The following is a 17,290-nucleotide window of genomic DNA, read 5'->3' on the forward strand; positions in this document are numbered from 1 at the left end:
GTCTCACTTTTTCCTTTGTTTAGGGCTAATTGACTAATTCTGTGGTTTGTTGATAATTTTCTGAGCAAAATTTAATTCAATAACTTTTCAAGGATTGTGTCTGGCATCTGGAGGCGTTTTAGCTCAATCTTTACTTTTTTGTGTTTCTCTTTTCCTCTGTGAGGAACAAACCCTAAAACTTACCTCACTGTGTGTGAGCTTTGTACACAACAGTCGTGCTTTGACCCAGGTCATGGAGCTCCCTCTTGTCAAAGGAGCCTCCACAGGCCTGTCCAAACATGATAAACCTTATTGTATCTGGGAGCTAGGTGGAGGGCCACTGAGATGAGCAAAGGGCTGGGACAGCTCTGCTGGGAGGCAAGGCTGGGAGAGCTGGGATTGTTCAGCCTGGAGAGGAGAAGCTTTGGGGTGACCTGATTGTGGCCTTGCAGGGCCTGAAGAGGCTACAGGAAAGATGGAGAGAGACTGTTTGCAAGGGATGGAGGGACAGGACGAGGGAATGGTTTCACACTGACAGAGAGCAGGGTTAAATGGGATATTGGGAAGGAATTGTTCCCTGTGAGGGTGGGGAGGCCCTGGCCCAGGTTGCCCAGAGAAGCTGTGGCTGCCCCTGGATCCCTGGACGTGTCCAAGGCCAGGTTGGGCAGGGCTTGGAGCAGCCTGGGCTAGTGGAAGTTGTCCTTGGCCATGGCAGGAGGTGGGACTGGATGGGCTTTAAGGTCCCTTCCAACCCAAACCTATGATTCTATGATGATTGAAAAAAAACCCCTTTTACCATGTGAAGACATAACCACAACATGAGCCTGCTAAAGAACAGCGTAGGATTAATACGGGAACATCCTCTGGGAAGTCCTTGTTCCCATGGTCTCTTGGCAGTGTTCAGCACTGCTGGATTAGTGCTGTGGTCTCCATGAAGCTCGTTAGGAGAACGGCTCCCTCAGCAAACACGGGCTCCTGGGTTATTAATAACCAGGAAGAAGCACCGTGCCTGCCTTGGGATCTCACTGTGTGCTACATAATGTCTTTCCCCTCATCCCACACTGAGCAGTGTTGGATTGTCCTGCTCTCAGGATGCTCAAGTTGCTCTTGGTGACTTCCTTTGCTTCCAGAGTCTGTTTTTGTGTAGCTGTGGGTGCTGAGTGCATTAGTAATTCCATATCCTTCAGGAAAGCAATGTGGCTGCAGTTCCAGCAAAAAAGAGCCAGTTGCTTTTTCAGTTTTGCTGATGTCTCATGATCAAAAAGCTGACTTGGCTTCAGTGAGGTAGCCCTCTCCAAGGATCTTCCAAGTCTCTTTGAAGGAAGTAATCTGGGACTATAATCTTCCAGGCAGCAGAAGTTTTTAATTAGCCCTCGTAATTGGACTCATCTATTCTGGAAAAATAAAAGAAGCTGCGATTTTCTTTTTTTTTGCCAGTCAGCCTCTGGACCCCTCCTATGGTGAGATACATCTGGGGGCATGGCAGGACCCACAGTTCCATGAGGCAGGAGAAGGAGCTTTAGGGATGAGGTTGTGGTACCCTGCAGTGCCAGGAGGCTCCCGACGGTGGAGCTCAGATATTCCCGGCCGGCAGCAGCTCGAAATCAATCTGTGCTGGATGTCACAGTAAATAAGTTCATTTTGCAATGCAATGTTAAGTATAAATGGTGAATTAAAAATGGAGTTTTCAATCTCATTTGATTTGCCTTCAGTGTGTTGAGGTAATCCATCCCAAAGCAGCGCTGTGAAATGTGTGGTTGCTTTCATTCCTGCCCGATTCTGCAGGGCAAGTCCCTTCTCCAGCACTGTTACAAGTGCAGGAGGAGCACTGCCAAAATACACAGGCCCAGAGATGAGACAGAAATAGCCCTGGCCTGAACTGGAGCTCAGTCTGGAGAAGGAATTGGAAGAGCACTGTGAGCTGAGTTTTCAGTTTAGCTTGTTGTTAACAAGGGGAGATAAACACAAACAGAGCGGGAGCTGATGGGAGCTGATGGGAGCTGATGGCCTTCTCAGCTGCTCCGTGGAACAGCTCCCAGGCTGTACAGTGAGGGAGCCCAGCCCTCAGCAGCTGCTTGTCCTCTACTGTAAGCTCAGGGAAGCACATTCCTCAAAGCTCTTTTCTCCCTTGTGTCTGCTGGTGCCTTTTGTTGCTGGAAAACGTCTGCCCTGGTGGCAGTGCTGGGCAGCCAGGCCCAAAACCAACCCTCTGGGCAGAGAGAGCTGCAGGAGCACGGGCAGCAGCTCTGGATGGATTCAGTGTGCTGGGAAGGAGCTCAGGCTCTAGGCTCGGGTGTCAGGCTGTAGGAGCTTTCCATCACCTCCGTGGCTCCCTCAGCCCTCTGGCCTCTCCCAGGGACTGTGGGCTGAGTTGCCAGCCCTGTGTGTGTGTGATTTGGGCAACCCCCCAGGGGGGGCTGGCCAGAGGCAGCTCAGCCCCCCTGGCTGCTGCCCCCATGGGACAGACCTCCGGGGCTGTTCAAAGGACAACGGGAGGGAGGATCTGAAGATTCAGCTCGTTTGCTTGTCCCTGGAAAGGGGAAAAGGCCTTGCTTTGGGTCAGTCTTTTTGGGACATTTAGGAGCCATGATAGCCATAACTTGACTCCACGTGGTTAAAACTTAAAGTATTCTGCTCTCTTTGCCTCTTAGCTGGGCACCAGGAATAGACAAAACCTTCTGGGAGGGATGTTCAGGTGGATTATTTCCTCAGAACAATAATAAACCCGTAGTTCTACTTAATTCAAACTTTCTTTTTCTTATTTGTGGCCAGAGGGAGCAGGTTTTGTGTCTGGTTCATGGTGTGATGCACCACTGATGAGAAGCTCTGAGGCTGTTCTGTGCACCACCCATTTCAGAAAGAATTTGTGGCAAGTCTGGATTTATTAGATCCATCTCTGGGTAGAGGAGGTCACTCTGCACACCCTGTGGTTTGTGCCTGCAGCTCTCAGAAGGTGGAGTTCACAGTGAGCTGGGCCAGTCTGCCCTGATTTGTGTGATTTGTCACTGCACATGGTTAATAACTGTAAGACAACCACACTTGAGGCCCATAAGCCAAACTTTGTGCTTGTTGCAGTTGACAAAAGATGAGAATATTAGATTTTATCCACTGTGGGTCCAGTGAGCTTTTCTTTTCCAAGAAATTAAACATATATCGTCCTTTTTTCTTTTTTTTTTTAGTATTGTTGTTTTCCTTAAAAAAAAAAAAGTCACGGGCTCATAACTATTATAACAATGGGAAATAATGATACAAATGGGGCACTTACTAAGGCACATTGTTACCAAAACTTGTGTTAGAATGAAGCACAAGGCTTTGCATTTGGTCTTTTTTTTCTAGGCAGTGTTTATTAATACCTTTCTAGCTTATATTTTCAGAGTCAGCTGCTTGGTTTTAGTAGCCTGTGATAGAAGTTTGCAGCCATTTTAGTTGCATTAAAACACAATGGTGAAAACAATCCTCTAATGCTGTGTGTATTTGTCAGCTGTGTGAGGAACAAAAATAGTCACTGCCCAGTGAGATGGCAACTAAAAGTGTTTTATTTAGTTGTACCTGTGTGATGAGTCCTGGGAAAACTTCCAGTGGCAGCTCCTGCGGGATCTGCGCTGGGGGAAGTCCTGGCTGTTGGGAAATGAGGGGTTTGTGCTCCCGTGCCCCCAGGACAGACAGCTGGGGAGGAGGAACCCTGGCAACACTGATTTCCTTAATCCCTGGAGGGAGCTGCTCCTAAAGGTCTGCAGAAGAATGAGAGGCAGAGCTTTACAAAGAATTGGATACGATCCTCTTCTTTCTCTGAGAGGAGCATTAAATCAGATAAAGCTCGGTGCTCAGCACTCCTAAGGAATAATTGTACACCAGTTTCTTTTGGCAGTGATCTTGCTTTAAGCATTTTAGCTGTCCCAGCTGATTATTCCCAATCCTTAAACATCTCTTTACTTGTGGTGAAAATTATTTTTCATATATATATATATATATATAAATGGGCAGGCAGGGGTGTGTATGTGTATATATGAACATATATGTCTGTGTATGTATGTATATATGAAACCCATGTTAGTCTCTTGATCCCCAAAACTGTCAGAATTGCTGTAGCCCAGTGCTAAACTTGCCAGTCCACTTCACAAATAAAAAAGAACGTGAAATATAATGGTCACCCAGGTTTTCTGTGTGTTACAAGGTGGGGAAAACTTCTTCTTAGTGAGCTGTAGACTATGTAATGAAGAAATAACTGAATAGAAATTATTAGTGCTATTAAAATAACAGTGGTTTGCTGCTGTTCTGTGGTTGGGTTTTGGGGTTTGGTTCTTCCTTTCTTCTTCTTTTTCATTTGTAGTGTTGTAATTCTGAAGAATACATTTCTTTGGAAGTATCCAAAGGTGTGCAGATTTTTGTGGGGGATCTCTTGTTTTATTTATTTGTCTATTTATTTTTTAACCCTGGATATGGTTTTGCATTAGGGAAAGGTCCTTGCTGTGAATTAGAAGAAGGAATTCTGTGGCTGAGAGCGCTCCACATGAGTCAACATCTCTGCCAAAATTCCTTCAGCTACCAAGTATCAATTAGAGCTTTTATCCTTTTCCTCCTGGAACAAACAAATGCAGTGTTCTGAGCTGATGAGAGGTAGGCAAATGGCTTCCATATCCCTTTGCTGGATGTCCTGGAGCACCCAGCTGTGGTGCAGATGTGTTCCGTGGGCAGAGCAGGGAGTGCCAAATGTGCAATCACCCTCAGTGTGAGGATGATGTGCCGTTGTGTGTCCTGGGGAATGTGTGGTTTTCCCAACTCAGCTTGTACGTAAACATGGGGCCATCTGAGGTGTGGCACAAAGCCATGGAAGAGCAGCAGAGCCTTTAGGAATGGCCAAGTGTCTCAGCTCACCACAGGCTTTTCTCCTTATTTACCAAGGAGGTGGTTTTGACCAGATGTGCCCTGGAAAGGAAGTATCAAAATCCTATTACTCCGTTTTATGTTGTCACAGTTGTTTAATTCTGTAGGTACAAGCTCAGACACCACAGTGGCTACGTTGAATTTTGTGATTTCAGTTTAGGAAATCCAGTCTTTGTTCCAGAATGTGCAGCCATTCCTTTAAACATTTCCTTTCTTCTGCTATTACTTTATGTGTGTGTGCAATACCAAGTCTTGGATCCCAGGTTAGTCTGACAGAACTGACATTTATGCTGTGCTTGGCAGACAAGAGAGTTGAGTTGCTGCCTCACAAAGCCTTGAAGCCTCGCTGGGGCTTTTTCAGGTTTTTCACTTTTCCACAGTCCCCTCTGGAGGACCAGGAAAACTTTGGAGTGGTGAGCACTGAGGTGACCCCTACAAGAAACTACACCAAACATTCCCATATAGGTGCCTAAAATGGATTCATATTTCAGCATCAGAATGGAAAACCACACCTCCCCATCCCTGGAAGTGTCCAAGGCCAGGTTGGACGGGGCTTGGAGCAACCTGGGCTGGTGGAAGGTGTCCCTGCCCGTGGCAGGGGGTGGGATGAGGTGATCTGTAAGGTCCCTTCCAAACCAAACCACTCTGTTAGAGTATTCCATGTATCAACCTAATGAACTAGTGAAGTTAAAAGAAGTGTTATTTTCTTCTGCTTGTTGTGTTTGCAGGATGTAGTGTCTGAGTGAATATTCTGTATTTGGAATACAGGTTTGTAACTCTGCTTGATTTGAGTGATGTCTGATTTATGTCATGCGTTCATTGAGACATGGGGACATTTTGTATGTGGAGTCAATGATCTTGGAGGTCTTTTCCAGCCTAAATGGTTCTATGGATCTGTTGTGCAGCCATTGCACTGAGCTGCACTGAGCCCCTCATTCTGTGTCCAGAGTCACCACTGCAACTTGATTTACACTTCACGAGTTTTGAGGTTCTTATTGTATTGGTAATTTAAGCCTCTGTAAGAACTTTCTGGGGTGTTTTGTGAGAGAGCTTGCCATTCTTTCCAAGGGTCCTTTCTGGAGATAGCTCCCAGCTGGGAAGTAGGTCTTGAGGGAACGGCGTGTGGTTGTGTCAGGGCGGGGTCAGGATGGATCTCAGGGAAAGGTTCTTCCCCCAGAGGGTGGTTGGCACTGCCCAGGCTCCCCAGGGCAGTGGGCACAGCCCCAAGGCTGCCAGAGCTCCAGGAGGGTTTGGACAACGCTCTGAGGGACAGGGTGGGATTGTTGGGGTGTCTGTGCAGGGCCAAGAGCTGGACTGGATGGCCCTTGGGGGTCCCTTCCAGCTCAGGATAGTCTGTGATAAACTTCAAGCACTTGTCCCAGTGTCCTCTCCCTTTTCTCCCTGCTGAGCCCTTCGAAGGCCTGTGTTCCCCTCGCTGCTCAAACAGCCCTGCTGGGGTTGCACCTTGAGGCCACGGGATGAGGATGAAGGACGATGGAGCTGGTGGAGGCTCTGAAGGCAAGGGCAGCTTTTTTGGCAGGCAGGTCACTCCTGCTGGTGGCACAGCTCCTGATGCAGGGGCCGTGTCCCAGGGCAGCTCCTTGCTGAGCTCTCAGCAGAGGGCAGCTGGAGCCTTGGTGTGATCCTGCAGGGAGCTGGGCCAAGGGCAAGGCTTGGCACCACAGCCAGCCCTGGCTGCCTGAGGGGGAACAAGGCCAAGCTCGCAGCCCAGCCTACCTGAGGGGCTGGTTTGGCTTAGCTGCAGGAGTGTTGCTTTTCAGATCTTTATTTTATAGGGGGAAAAGGCCTTTCCAAAGGATTTACTGCTTTAGATTGAAAAACCTAATCCCTCAACTGCTGAGAGTAATGGAGCCAGCGGGGTTGTATGGATAAACCCCACTCAGTGATGTGCTTTACAACACTGGTTGTCAGGGGAGAGATTTGAAGCAAAACAATTTGGAGGGAGCTTTATTACAGGTGCTGGCTTCAAAGGATACCTGAAGGACAGTGGTGTCAGGTGGAATGGGAGGAGTGGGATGAGGTGTGGGAAGGAATGGTGAGTCCTTAGAGCAGCTCTTTTGATCATACTGTAGTATTTTAGTCCATGACATGCACAGATAAATTGACTCACAGCCATACAAAAAAACCCTCCCTAAGACAGTTTAATGTTCTAGGAAAGGTTTTGTGTGATCTCTTGGGTGCCTTTCAAACGAATGAAACCCTACACTTAGCAAAAGGCACTCATAAATAGAGCCCCCCCAGCAAACAGGGGTGTGTTAGAGTAGACCTTAGTGATGGCTGTTGTTGAAACTGCAGTGAAATAAAACTTTGGACTGTTTAAAGCAGAAAAATGTGTAGATTATATAGAAGATAAGTGCACATTAACTTTTATAGAGCTTGGAAAGCACTGTGAGGTCTGCTGAGGCAGCACTTCCCTGTGAGCTGCAGCTGCACTGAATTGGCTCCGCTGCACTTTCCTGCTTTGCTTTTCCCCTGACAGCACAATTGTGCCCCATTTGGTCTGCAGGGACTCAGCTGATCCCTTTGAGTGGTTTGGGCACTCAGCTGGCACAAATCTATTCACTTATGTGTGTGTGTGTATTTATTTATTTCTGGCACAGCACCCTGGCCCTGCTGAGCTGGGTGGGGGCCAGTGCTGGCCCTGGGCAGGAATGCAGGGCACCAGTGCCAAGGCACATTAAGGTGCACAGGCAGGAAATCACAGCCACAGGAATCCAGCTGGCTGCACTCACATTGGATACCACTGGGAAAGGAGCTGTTGGAGGGCCAGAGGGACAGCTCAGTGGGATTGGGAAGTGCTGAAATACCTGCTGCTGTTGCTTACACCCCCCAGGCCACTGCAGTTTGATGTCCTGCCTTTTCTCCATGGACAAAGACATGGAAAATGTAACGAATAGAGTTGTTTCTGCTTTGGTTCTTTCTGCCAGCTCCTGCAAGGTACACTGGGGTTGGGTACTGGGCTCATACAGGGGTTTTCCAGCCAGAGGTATATAGTTTTTTCAGGGAAGAGATGTGGCACCTCTTCTTTTTTTTTTTCTTTCTTTTTTTTCCACGGTTAAAGTTACAAAGGCAGTATGTGTGTTCTGTCCAGAAAGGTCTCCTCATGTTTACCAAGAATCACAGAGTCATGGAATGGTTTGGGTGGAAGGGACCTTAAAGCCTATCCCGTTCCACCCCCTGCCATGGGCAGGGACACCTTCCACTAGCCCAGGTTGCTCCAAGCCCTGTCCAACCTGGCCTTGGACACTTCCAGGGATCCAGGGGCAGCCACAGCTTCTCTGGGCAACCTGTGCCAGGGCCTCACCACCCTCCCAGGGAACAATTCCTTCCCAGTATCCCATCTAACCCTGCCCTCTGGCAGTGGGAAGCCATTCCCCCTTGTCCTGTCCCCAGTCCCTCTCCAGCTCTCCTGGAGCCCCTTTAGGTACTTAGGCTGCTGTAAGGTCTTCCCAAAGCCTTCTCTTCTCCAGGTTGAAGAGCCTCTTTCTGGAAAAATACATTATTCCTTGGTCCAGCCACATTTGTTTTGGGGCCTTTGTTCCCTTCTGATTACTAAGCAATGAAATATTTGGTCAAAACCAAAGGTGAAAGCAAGAGGGCTTTATGTGCCTGTAAATGTTTAAGACTCATAGAAGTTGGTCATACTGGAATGATATAAAGATTTCAAATCACAGGTTTCAGTGCTGGGTGTCTCATTCTCAACTATTTCTTTCTGTTAATGCTTTTAGTTTCATTTCTTTAATATCAGATGCCTTTTGATAACTTTGTGTTTGCCTCATATTTTCAATTTATTTTTTTTATCTTAGAAATTGGTCCAGTGACAATAACCACAGATCCCAAGAAATTTCAGTTTGAACTCAGGGAGCTTTATGTTCAGGTGAGTAACTTCTTTGTGGTTCTAGCAAAGACTCCATTTCCTTATGCTAATCTTTCCTCTCGTGCTGAAATTCCAGCTACAAGGATTCCTGAAGGTGTAGCTCACTCACCTCTACCATTTTACCTGCACAAACTGTCCTCTTTCTGTTCTCTGGTCATCTTAATTTATGTCCACTGCCCTGGGGAGCCTGGTCAGTGCCCAACCACCCTCTGGGGGAAGAACCTTTTCCTGAGATCCAACCTGACCCTGCCCTGACACAGCTCCAGCCATTCCCTCAGGTGATGGAAAGAAAGGGAAGTATTGGAATGGAATTACCCTGACTGGCAGAAAATATGTTCCTATTGTCTTGTCTTTCATCAAGCAAAATACTCCTGACCTGTGGAAAACCTTGCTGGAGTCAGTAGTGCCAGACAGGCTGTCCCTCAGACACTGGCACGGGGTGTAATCCCTGCAGGAGCAGATTGCTGGAAGATTCAAAGTTGGCAGAAGGTTTGGATTCAGAGAAAACAATAGCTATTATGCTTTCCTCCTTCGTGGGGAAGTTTAAACTTCAAAAATCCTTCCAGATGTTTTGTTTTCTCAACAGTTATGGGCAATGCAGGCAGCTGTTTCTAAAAGGTACATGATTTAGATGAAGCTTTTGGGAATTTCAAACTCTGTTTTCAAGCGAGATGTTTAAAAATTACTGCCTAACGAATTTGAGGTTCCTTTCTTTAATGCTGATTGATTGCATAGTTCATAATTACTTCCAAGATGTGCTCATTCAGCTAAATGAGGGCTGGTGAAGAACCTGATCCCGGGTTACCTGTGTTTGACCTGGAATTAACTGGGAATCATTCTTACGGACAGCATGACAAGGACTTGGACCTGGGCAGCAGTGGCTCCTTGGTGTCTCTATTTTTTTAAGGAGTTAAGCAGATTTTTTGTGTCCTCCAGCATTAAATTTTCATAATGGATACTAATTTGCATAAGCCCTATACTGAGATCTTGTCTGTATAACAATCTTTTGAAGTGCATTCCCACAGTTGGAGTGTTCTGTGGCCCTGGGATACAGCTGCCAATGCACTCGTGTCAGCAGCTGGGAAAAGGCCTGATTGGAGCATTGCTCAGGGCAAAAATGACAACTTCAGGAATAAAAGAGTATCCTGTAAGGCTGCTGGTAGCGCTTTTTTATTCAGATCCTGGGGTTACCCATTTGTGGGTCTTTACAATGCCATTTCAGAAAATAGGTATTAAACGGGGGAATAGTACAGACGAGCTCAGCTGCCAACCTGCATTGGGGTGTGCCTGCCCAAACTGAAGGGAAAAGGAGGCTTGCTGGGCTTTCCTCACCTCTGGCTTTCCAGAAAGCTTCACAGGGTAATTGGAACCCTATTTAATTTGGAGAGAAAGGCAGGAAATATTGAATGGAAAATTCTCCTATTTTTTTAAAAATAAAGGCAATGCAGCAGGTTAAATGGTAGGAAGGAATCCTTCCCTGTGAGGGTGGGGAGGCCCTGGCACAGGTTGCCCAGAGAAGCTGTGGCTGCCCCTGGATCCCTGGAAGTGTCCAAGGCCAGGTTGGATGAGGCTTGGAGCAACCTGGGCTGGTGGAAGGTGTCCCTGCCCATGGCAGGGGGTGGGACTGGATGAGCTTTAATGTCCCTTCCCACCCAAACCATTCCATGATAATGATGATGATGAGTTGGAGTTCCACCCAGCTGCCTTTTGAAAATGCTCTTCTACATCATGGGAATAAATTCTCCCTGAATTTCAGGTTGTCTGGAATCTGCCACTTACTTTTCCCAGGTGCAGGAAGGACTGACATAAAAAGAGTGATGGTTCTTATATGACTTCTAGAAAGAATAATGGCAAAGTGCTTGTTCTTTAACAGAGATGAGGAATTTATTGATATTCCTGTTTTGAAATGGGATTAAGAATACTGATAGATTAAACTTGTTACCAACATGAACATTTCATTGAGGACCACCAAAATTCTCTGGTATGAGAGGCAGGTTTTTATTCTGGTTTGTGTGTCTGTGTGAATGTTTAACCTCAAAACATAATTTTTGATGGCATCTCAAGCATTAAAATTCAGGGCAGCAACTGCATTACCTTTTCTCCTCTTCCTTCCCAGCACGTGGAGATTGTATATACATGTGTGTGAAGGTGGGTTGGTGTTAAAAATAAAAGAAATCAATTTTATATTTCTCTTCCCTTTGGAATTGTCTGTGACAGCACCCTGCAGCAACCACATAATCCTTAGGGTGAAAAAAGGGAACGAATGTTTACAAGTTAAGGAAGTATCTGTCTTGAATGTCCCCAAAAAGTAACTGATTTGGTATGTTTCTTTTTTCTTAAAAAAATGCTTTGTTTTTCTTCTACTTGTGACCAGGGTGGTGGAGACTGTCCAGAGATGAGCATTGGGGCAATAAAGATCGCTCTGGAAATTTCCCTGCCTGGTTCCTTCATCTATGTCTTTACTGATGCCAGATCCAAGGATTACAGACTGACCCACGAGGTGCTTCAGCTCATCCAGCAGAAACAGTCACAGGTACAGAGGATTTGCATTCTGAGCTGGTTTGTGTTATTTGATGCCCTCTTTCCTCAGTGACAAAGCGTAAAATTCTCCTGTGTGAGACTCAGTGAAACCTTTTTACAGAACACTGCATTCTAGGGACCTTTTTTTTCCTTTTTCAAATAGAGAGTTACCTGATCTGGTTGAAAAACAAAACCAAAAACCCAAACTGAAAGGGATATTCCTTTTAGTATTGTAAATTGAACAGTGCAGCTGAGTCTGATACCAGCATATGTATTCTTGGCCAGCTTACCACTTATGTGGATGTTTTTATATTGCTGTAAAATAAATATTGTGTGAAGTACAGGGCTGAGAGATGAGGATCAGTGTAAAGGGATTCTTATCTGTTCCTTTTCTTCTTCATTGCCTTTTCCATCAGCCCTGAGTGCAGTGGTGCTGTCCTTTATGCAAAGTAATAAGCCCAGCCCAAGTAATACATTCTTCTGTTGTCATTGCAATGTTTTCTACAATGTGCCAAACAAACAACTGAGTGTTTGTTTTCCACCCAGGTGGTGTTTGTGCTGACTGGGGACTGTGATGACAGGGAGCACGTGGGCTACAAGGTCTATGAAGAGATCGCCTCCACCAGCTCTGGGCAGGTTTTTCACTTGGACAAAAAGCAAGTGAACGAGGTAACTTTGCCTGAGCTCTGCCATGTACAGAGAAAACAAGGCAGGGGTTATCCTCTAAGCCTTTAAATGACCTGATTGTGGGTTAGGGAGCAGGAGGGGAAATTCTGAATGCCCTGGTCTGTGGACTTTCTTCTACTTTTCCCTTCTTTTTCCATTTGCTGTATCAGGATGCAGATCTGGGACTTTTACTGATGTCAGGGAAGTGTGCAGTGCCTTATCTAACCAGAACCTCCCCAGCTTCCCTCTGCCTGTGCCACAAAGCTTCCAGGAGAGCCTATAAAATAAGGAGTGGTTCTGGGCTCCCAGAAGCCCAGTGGCTTTTCTAATCAGTATGAGAGTTCAGTACCAGCTCTAAATGAGCATTTTGTTAGCAAGCTAATTAGCCTGGAATGTCCCTCACATTATGAACTCTCAGGTTTCCATGGATGGTAACTTTTAACTGAGGTTATTGTTGCAATCCTTTGCCACCTCTGCTGGTAGCTGTGGTTCCTGACCCACTGCCATGAATGACAATTTTCTTGGAAAACTCCAGTGAGTCTTAGGCAGAAATGAAATTTCAAAAGTGCATGAGAAAACAATTTGGAGAGAGATGAAATCACATGGTAGTTATCAGGAGAGCTGGAATTGTTTATAAATGTTGTAAACATTCCCCTTTGAATTCCCCCCGCAGGGAACGACTAGGTGAGGTGTTTTAACAAAAATTTACTCTGGTTTGTTCCTTTTTTCTTTCTTTCCTAGAATTTGAATAGTGACAGATGTTGGAGATAAATTGCAGTTTCCTACTGTTGTTGCCTAGAAAAACTGATGTTCTTATTGGGAGTGATAGAAGCTGTTGGCAGTGATGTGAAGGTGATCAAAAGGAGGAACTTCCCAGAGGATTTAGATAGGTTAGAAGTCAGAGGTAAAAGAAATCAGCTGTTGGGAATGTGCAGTTCCTGACCTGAATTTTGGTATTATTTATGTATGAAGGGTAAAACTTGCCTCTGTGACACTCCATGAAATCCCTTTATACAGGAGGGATTGTGATGGAACTGGATGGTCTATAAAGTCCCTTCCAACCCACCCATTCTGTGATCCTCTGATACTGCCCATGGGAAATGCTCTTTGCTGGGACTCAAGTTTTAGGATGAAGCTTTTGTTTGATTGTTTTGGTTTTGTTTTCTTCTGCTTTTGGGAGGTAGAAGTGAGCAGAAAAAGCCACTTGTCTTAAGCAGTGTAAGAGATTGCCTAAGGTGGAAAAACCCCACCAAATCACTTTCAGAAGTTTTCCACAATAACTGCCAAACAATTTGCATTAAAACCAAACCCCAAAGCCTCTGAAATAATTTCAGTGATCACTGACCTCACATAAAGCTGTGTCTGGGCTAAGGGACTGTGACAGTGAGTTGACCCAATTGCTGTGATCCCACAGGAAACCATCCCTGCAGATTTCAGTTCTGGATCAGAAGGTGGATGCAAAGTTTCAGTTCTGGATCAGGGGGTGGATGCAGAGGGACAGGAGATCTTGCTGTTTATGGTGCAGCCTTTAGGCAGGACTCAGCTGATATAAAACCTGCCCTCCTTTGTCTCTGAGTAGCTGGTGATGTGTAAAGAATGCAGTTTATAAATGCTGAACACACTCCCCGTTGGGGGCCTAGAGAGAGCTAAAGCTGAGTGTGGAAAAGGAACAGCTCCACAGTCACTGAGGGAACCCCCTGCCAAACCACTGCCTTGTTTTGTTCAAACATTCTTGGTCGTTCTACCCCCAAAGAACTCAAACAAAGCTATTTTTAGTGTATAAAGTTTCAAACCATTACTCCCTGCTCGTCCTTTGAGCACTAAGTGGAGAATGAAGCAACATTCAAAGCTACAAGGAAACACAGCAAAACAAAACTTGATACACATCCAATGCTCATGCACTGAGCAGGATAAGAAAATTTAGTGCCTTTACTTGTGAGAAACATGTTCTGATTTCAAATACTACAACTGACTTGGGAAAAATTTTTGTTGATTGGGTTCAGCCCAGCAAAGCATGAAATACATAAGTGTCTTGCAGATGACACCGAGCTGGGGGGAGTGTGGATCAGCTGGAAGGCAGGAGGGCTCTGCAGAGGGACCTGGATAGGCTGGATCCATGGGCTGATTCCAAGGGGATGAGGTTCAAGCAGGCCAAGGGCCGGGTCCTGCACTTTGGCCACAACAACCCCCTGCAGCTCCAGGCTGGGACAGAGTGGGGGGAGAGCAGCCAGGCAGGAAGGAAGCTGGGAGTGTGGATGGACAGGAAGCTGAACAGGAGGCAGAGTGTGCCCAGGTGGCCAAGAGGGCCAATGGATCCTGGCCTGGCTCAGGAACAGTGTGGCCAACAGGTCCAAGGAAGTGATTCTTGCCCTGGACTCAGCACTGGTGAGGCCACCCCTGGAGTGCTGTGTCCAGTTCTGGGCCCTCAGTTCAGGAAGGATATTGAGGTCCTGGAGCAGGTCCAGAGGAGGGCAACAAGGCTGGAGAAGGGACTGGAGCACAAGTGCTGTGAGGAGAGGCTGAGGGAGCTGGGGGGGCTCAGCCTGGACAGGAGGAGGCTCAGGGGAGACCTCCTCACTCTCTGCAACTCCCTGACAGGAGGGGGGAGCCAGGTGGGGGTTGGTCTCTTTTCCCAGGCAACTCTCAGCAAGACAAGAGGGCTCAGGGTCTTAAGCTGCACCAGAGGAGGTTTAGGTTGGATATTAGAAAGAACTTCTTTCCAGAGAGGGTGATCAGCCATTGGAATGGGCTGCCCAGGGAAGTGGTGGATTCTCTGTCCCTGGAGACTTTTAAAAAGAGACTGGATGTGGCATCAGTGCCATGGTCCTGTAACCGCAGCGGGGTTGGATCAAGGGTTGGACTTGATGATCTCGGAGGTCCCTTCCAACCCAGCTGATTCTATGATTCTATGATCTCCACTTATCTGATGAATGCAGCTCATCTAAGAGTCAGTGAGGAAGGGCATATTTTGACATTTTGCCATGGTTTCTATGCATTCAATTAATAAGAATATTCTTAAGGTCCAAAGCACAATTTTGATTTCGTTATCTAAAATTCTAGATCTCCTCCATACAAAGGAATGGTAGCATTCTCATTTTGTCTCCAATGTCTTAGAAAGGTTGTTATGCTTTTTTTATCAAAGCACTGGAGAGGTGTTTCTTTAGGGTGAGCTTTCCTTGGCTGCTTTTGTAGGCTCAGGGCTTAATTTGCAACAATTGCTCAGAATTAAAATGCACGGAGAATGCCCATCAAACAAGGGTTAAAGTCTCCTGTTAAGAGCAAATTCTGTATTTTCATAACCATGGTACTAATTTTGACTTGAAGTTATCTGGCCCCACACTCACTTATTCCCCTCACAATGAGTGCTGTAAGGAAAAGCCTGCAGAGGGTTCTGCTGCAGTGCAAAAATAGTGGAGGTTTATCAGGCACTGGTGGTTCAGGTCGTGTCTCCAGGTCATTTTGGCTGTTTGTGGTAAAACTGAGTCATTGCTGTGTCTTATGAAGTGGACTGACCAGTGTGGATAGAGCTGGGATGTCCCAGGGACTGAGATAGTGAGTGGTCTTATTCCATTTCTTTTTGTATAGAAACACTTGGTTTTTCTTACTTTTATTTTCTTCTTGTAAGAAGGAAAAATTTTCCTTAGACTGCTTAAAAGTAAAGCTTTCTTCCTGATTTTTAATGTGAGTAGAAATCCTGTGGAGGAGTGGGGAGCCATGGCACTGACTTTGGTGGAAGAAGAGGGTGTTGTTTAGTGATTTGAAAGGTGGATGAGACTAGATGGGAAAAAAGAGTTTGGAGTTTGGGTGAGAAGCCTGTGAATAACAGTGATTATGTGAGTAAGAGAAGGGTGGGAGGGGACTGAAGACAAGATGGATTGCAGAAGGTTTAAAAATGTAAAAGGCCCCTCCACTGCTCTTCAAGAGTAAAATGAAGGGGAAGAAGTCAAAAGCTCAACATTTCAGCTTAGGAGGAAGGGTTTTTGCCTTCTCTTCTCCCTCCATCCCAAACAGGCATTATCCTTCTTCGTGGCAAAAAGGAGGAATGGTTTAATGGGCGAGACAGCTGAATGCTTTACTCTGAGGATACATTTTGTCCAGGGAATGCCAGCCAAGGAAGGGATAAACAAACACTTCCAGCTGGCCTTTCTCGGTTTCCTACGGAGCTGGGAGGCTCTGGAAAAAGAAATTGTGCTCATGTACACGAAGACTGTCCTCATGCAACTGCAGCAGGGCTGTCAAAGGCAGCTGAGAGCAGGCTCAGTTCTTTGGTTCCTCAGAAGAGCTTGAGGTTCAACACTGAAACTTTTCAGTTGCATGTTTTTTTAAACGTGTTGTAGTTATAGATATCATTTATGTTTTATTTTCATAGTATAATTTTCACATGCTTGTCTCAGTCCTGCTCTTTGACGTGCGTTTAAAAGCATTATTAGAGTAGATAATTTTGGGGTGTGAGTATGAACCTACATTTACTTAAGCAATGAAAGAGTTAACTGGAAATGCTGTTGCTTTGACTGCTTGAGAAATATTCTTGAGTCCCAGAATAAACAAATGGGAATAGAGACCATGCTCCATAGATTTTCCAGGTTTCAGCATGCATTCCAAGGAATGACCTGACAGCAGGGCAGGTTGCAAGAGCAAATTCTCTGGAGAAACGTTATAAATTATTGCTGCATTTGCCCTTCCCCCTCTAATAATCCTCAAGTCACATTTTGGCAAAACAACAAAAACTGCTGTTGTTTTGGGGGCTTTCTGTAAGGATCCCAAAGGGAAAAAAAACCTACTTCCAAAGCAGTGTTACAGCAGTGTTGCAAACCTCTTTGGAATGATGGTTGGGAAATGGATCTCCCAGAACTGCCTATTGAACTTTGGAGAAGATTTCGCTATAAAAGCAAGTTGCTTCCAGACTTCAGACAGCTGGGCCTTTCTGTTGCCTCCCATTTTCAGTTTTGATCTTGAAAAAACTCTCAAAAACTGAAGTTCATATGGGTTCATTAAATTTTACAATACATTTAAAAACTTACCTGTGGAGTTGAGATCTTGGAATTCAGTGGAAACTTTCCCATCTACCAAGTACAAAAAGGCGTTGTACTCATCTCAGTGTATGTGAGGAGAACAGTGAAGTTTCTTTTGGAAGCATTTTTGGACCCAGATGTATGATTTCTAAAGGTAAAACTGAAATGAGTTGGATCTTTTTGAAGCTCTGTGATTCCTGTTCCAGGCTTGTCCAAAGCAGAGTTGCTGCCTCAGAGGTGTCACCAGCTCTTGCACAAACCCTGTTTCTCTCTTGGGCCACGTTCCTTCAGGGGTCTGGAGCAGTATAGTGAACCTGACTGTGATTTTTTG

The 17,290-nt window shown here is 45.8% G+C and overlaps 1 protein-coding gene across 1 annotated transcript in view; it reads left to right on the forward strand.

The window, feature by feature from the left end:
• HMCN1 (hemicentin 1) overlaps positions 1-17,290 on the forward strand; it is a 162,728-nt gene that overhangs the window by 16,559 nt on the left and 128,879 nt on the right. The window contains exons 2-4 of the mRNA XM_027704511.1: positions 8,691-8,761; positions 11,136-11,294; positions 11,828-11,950. Coding sequence (XP_027560312.1) covers positions 8,691-8,761; positions 11,136-11,294; positions 11,828-11,950 — 353 coding nt within the window. The remainder of the gene's footprint in view (positions 1-8,690; positions 8,762-11,135; positions 11,295-11,827; positions 11,951-17,290) is intronic.

This window comes from Neopelma chrysocephalum, unplaced genomic scaffold (assembly GCF_003984885.1).
Source record: "Neopelma chrysocephalum unplaced genomic scaffold, ASM398488v2 Primary Assembly neopelma1_281, whole genome shotgun sequence".
NCBI lineage: Eukaryota > Metazoa > Chordata > Aves > Passeriformes > Pipridae > Neopelma > Neopelma chrysocephalum.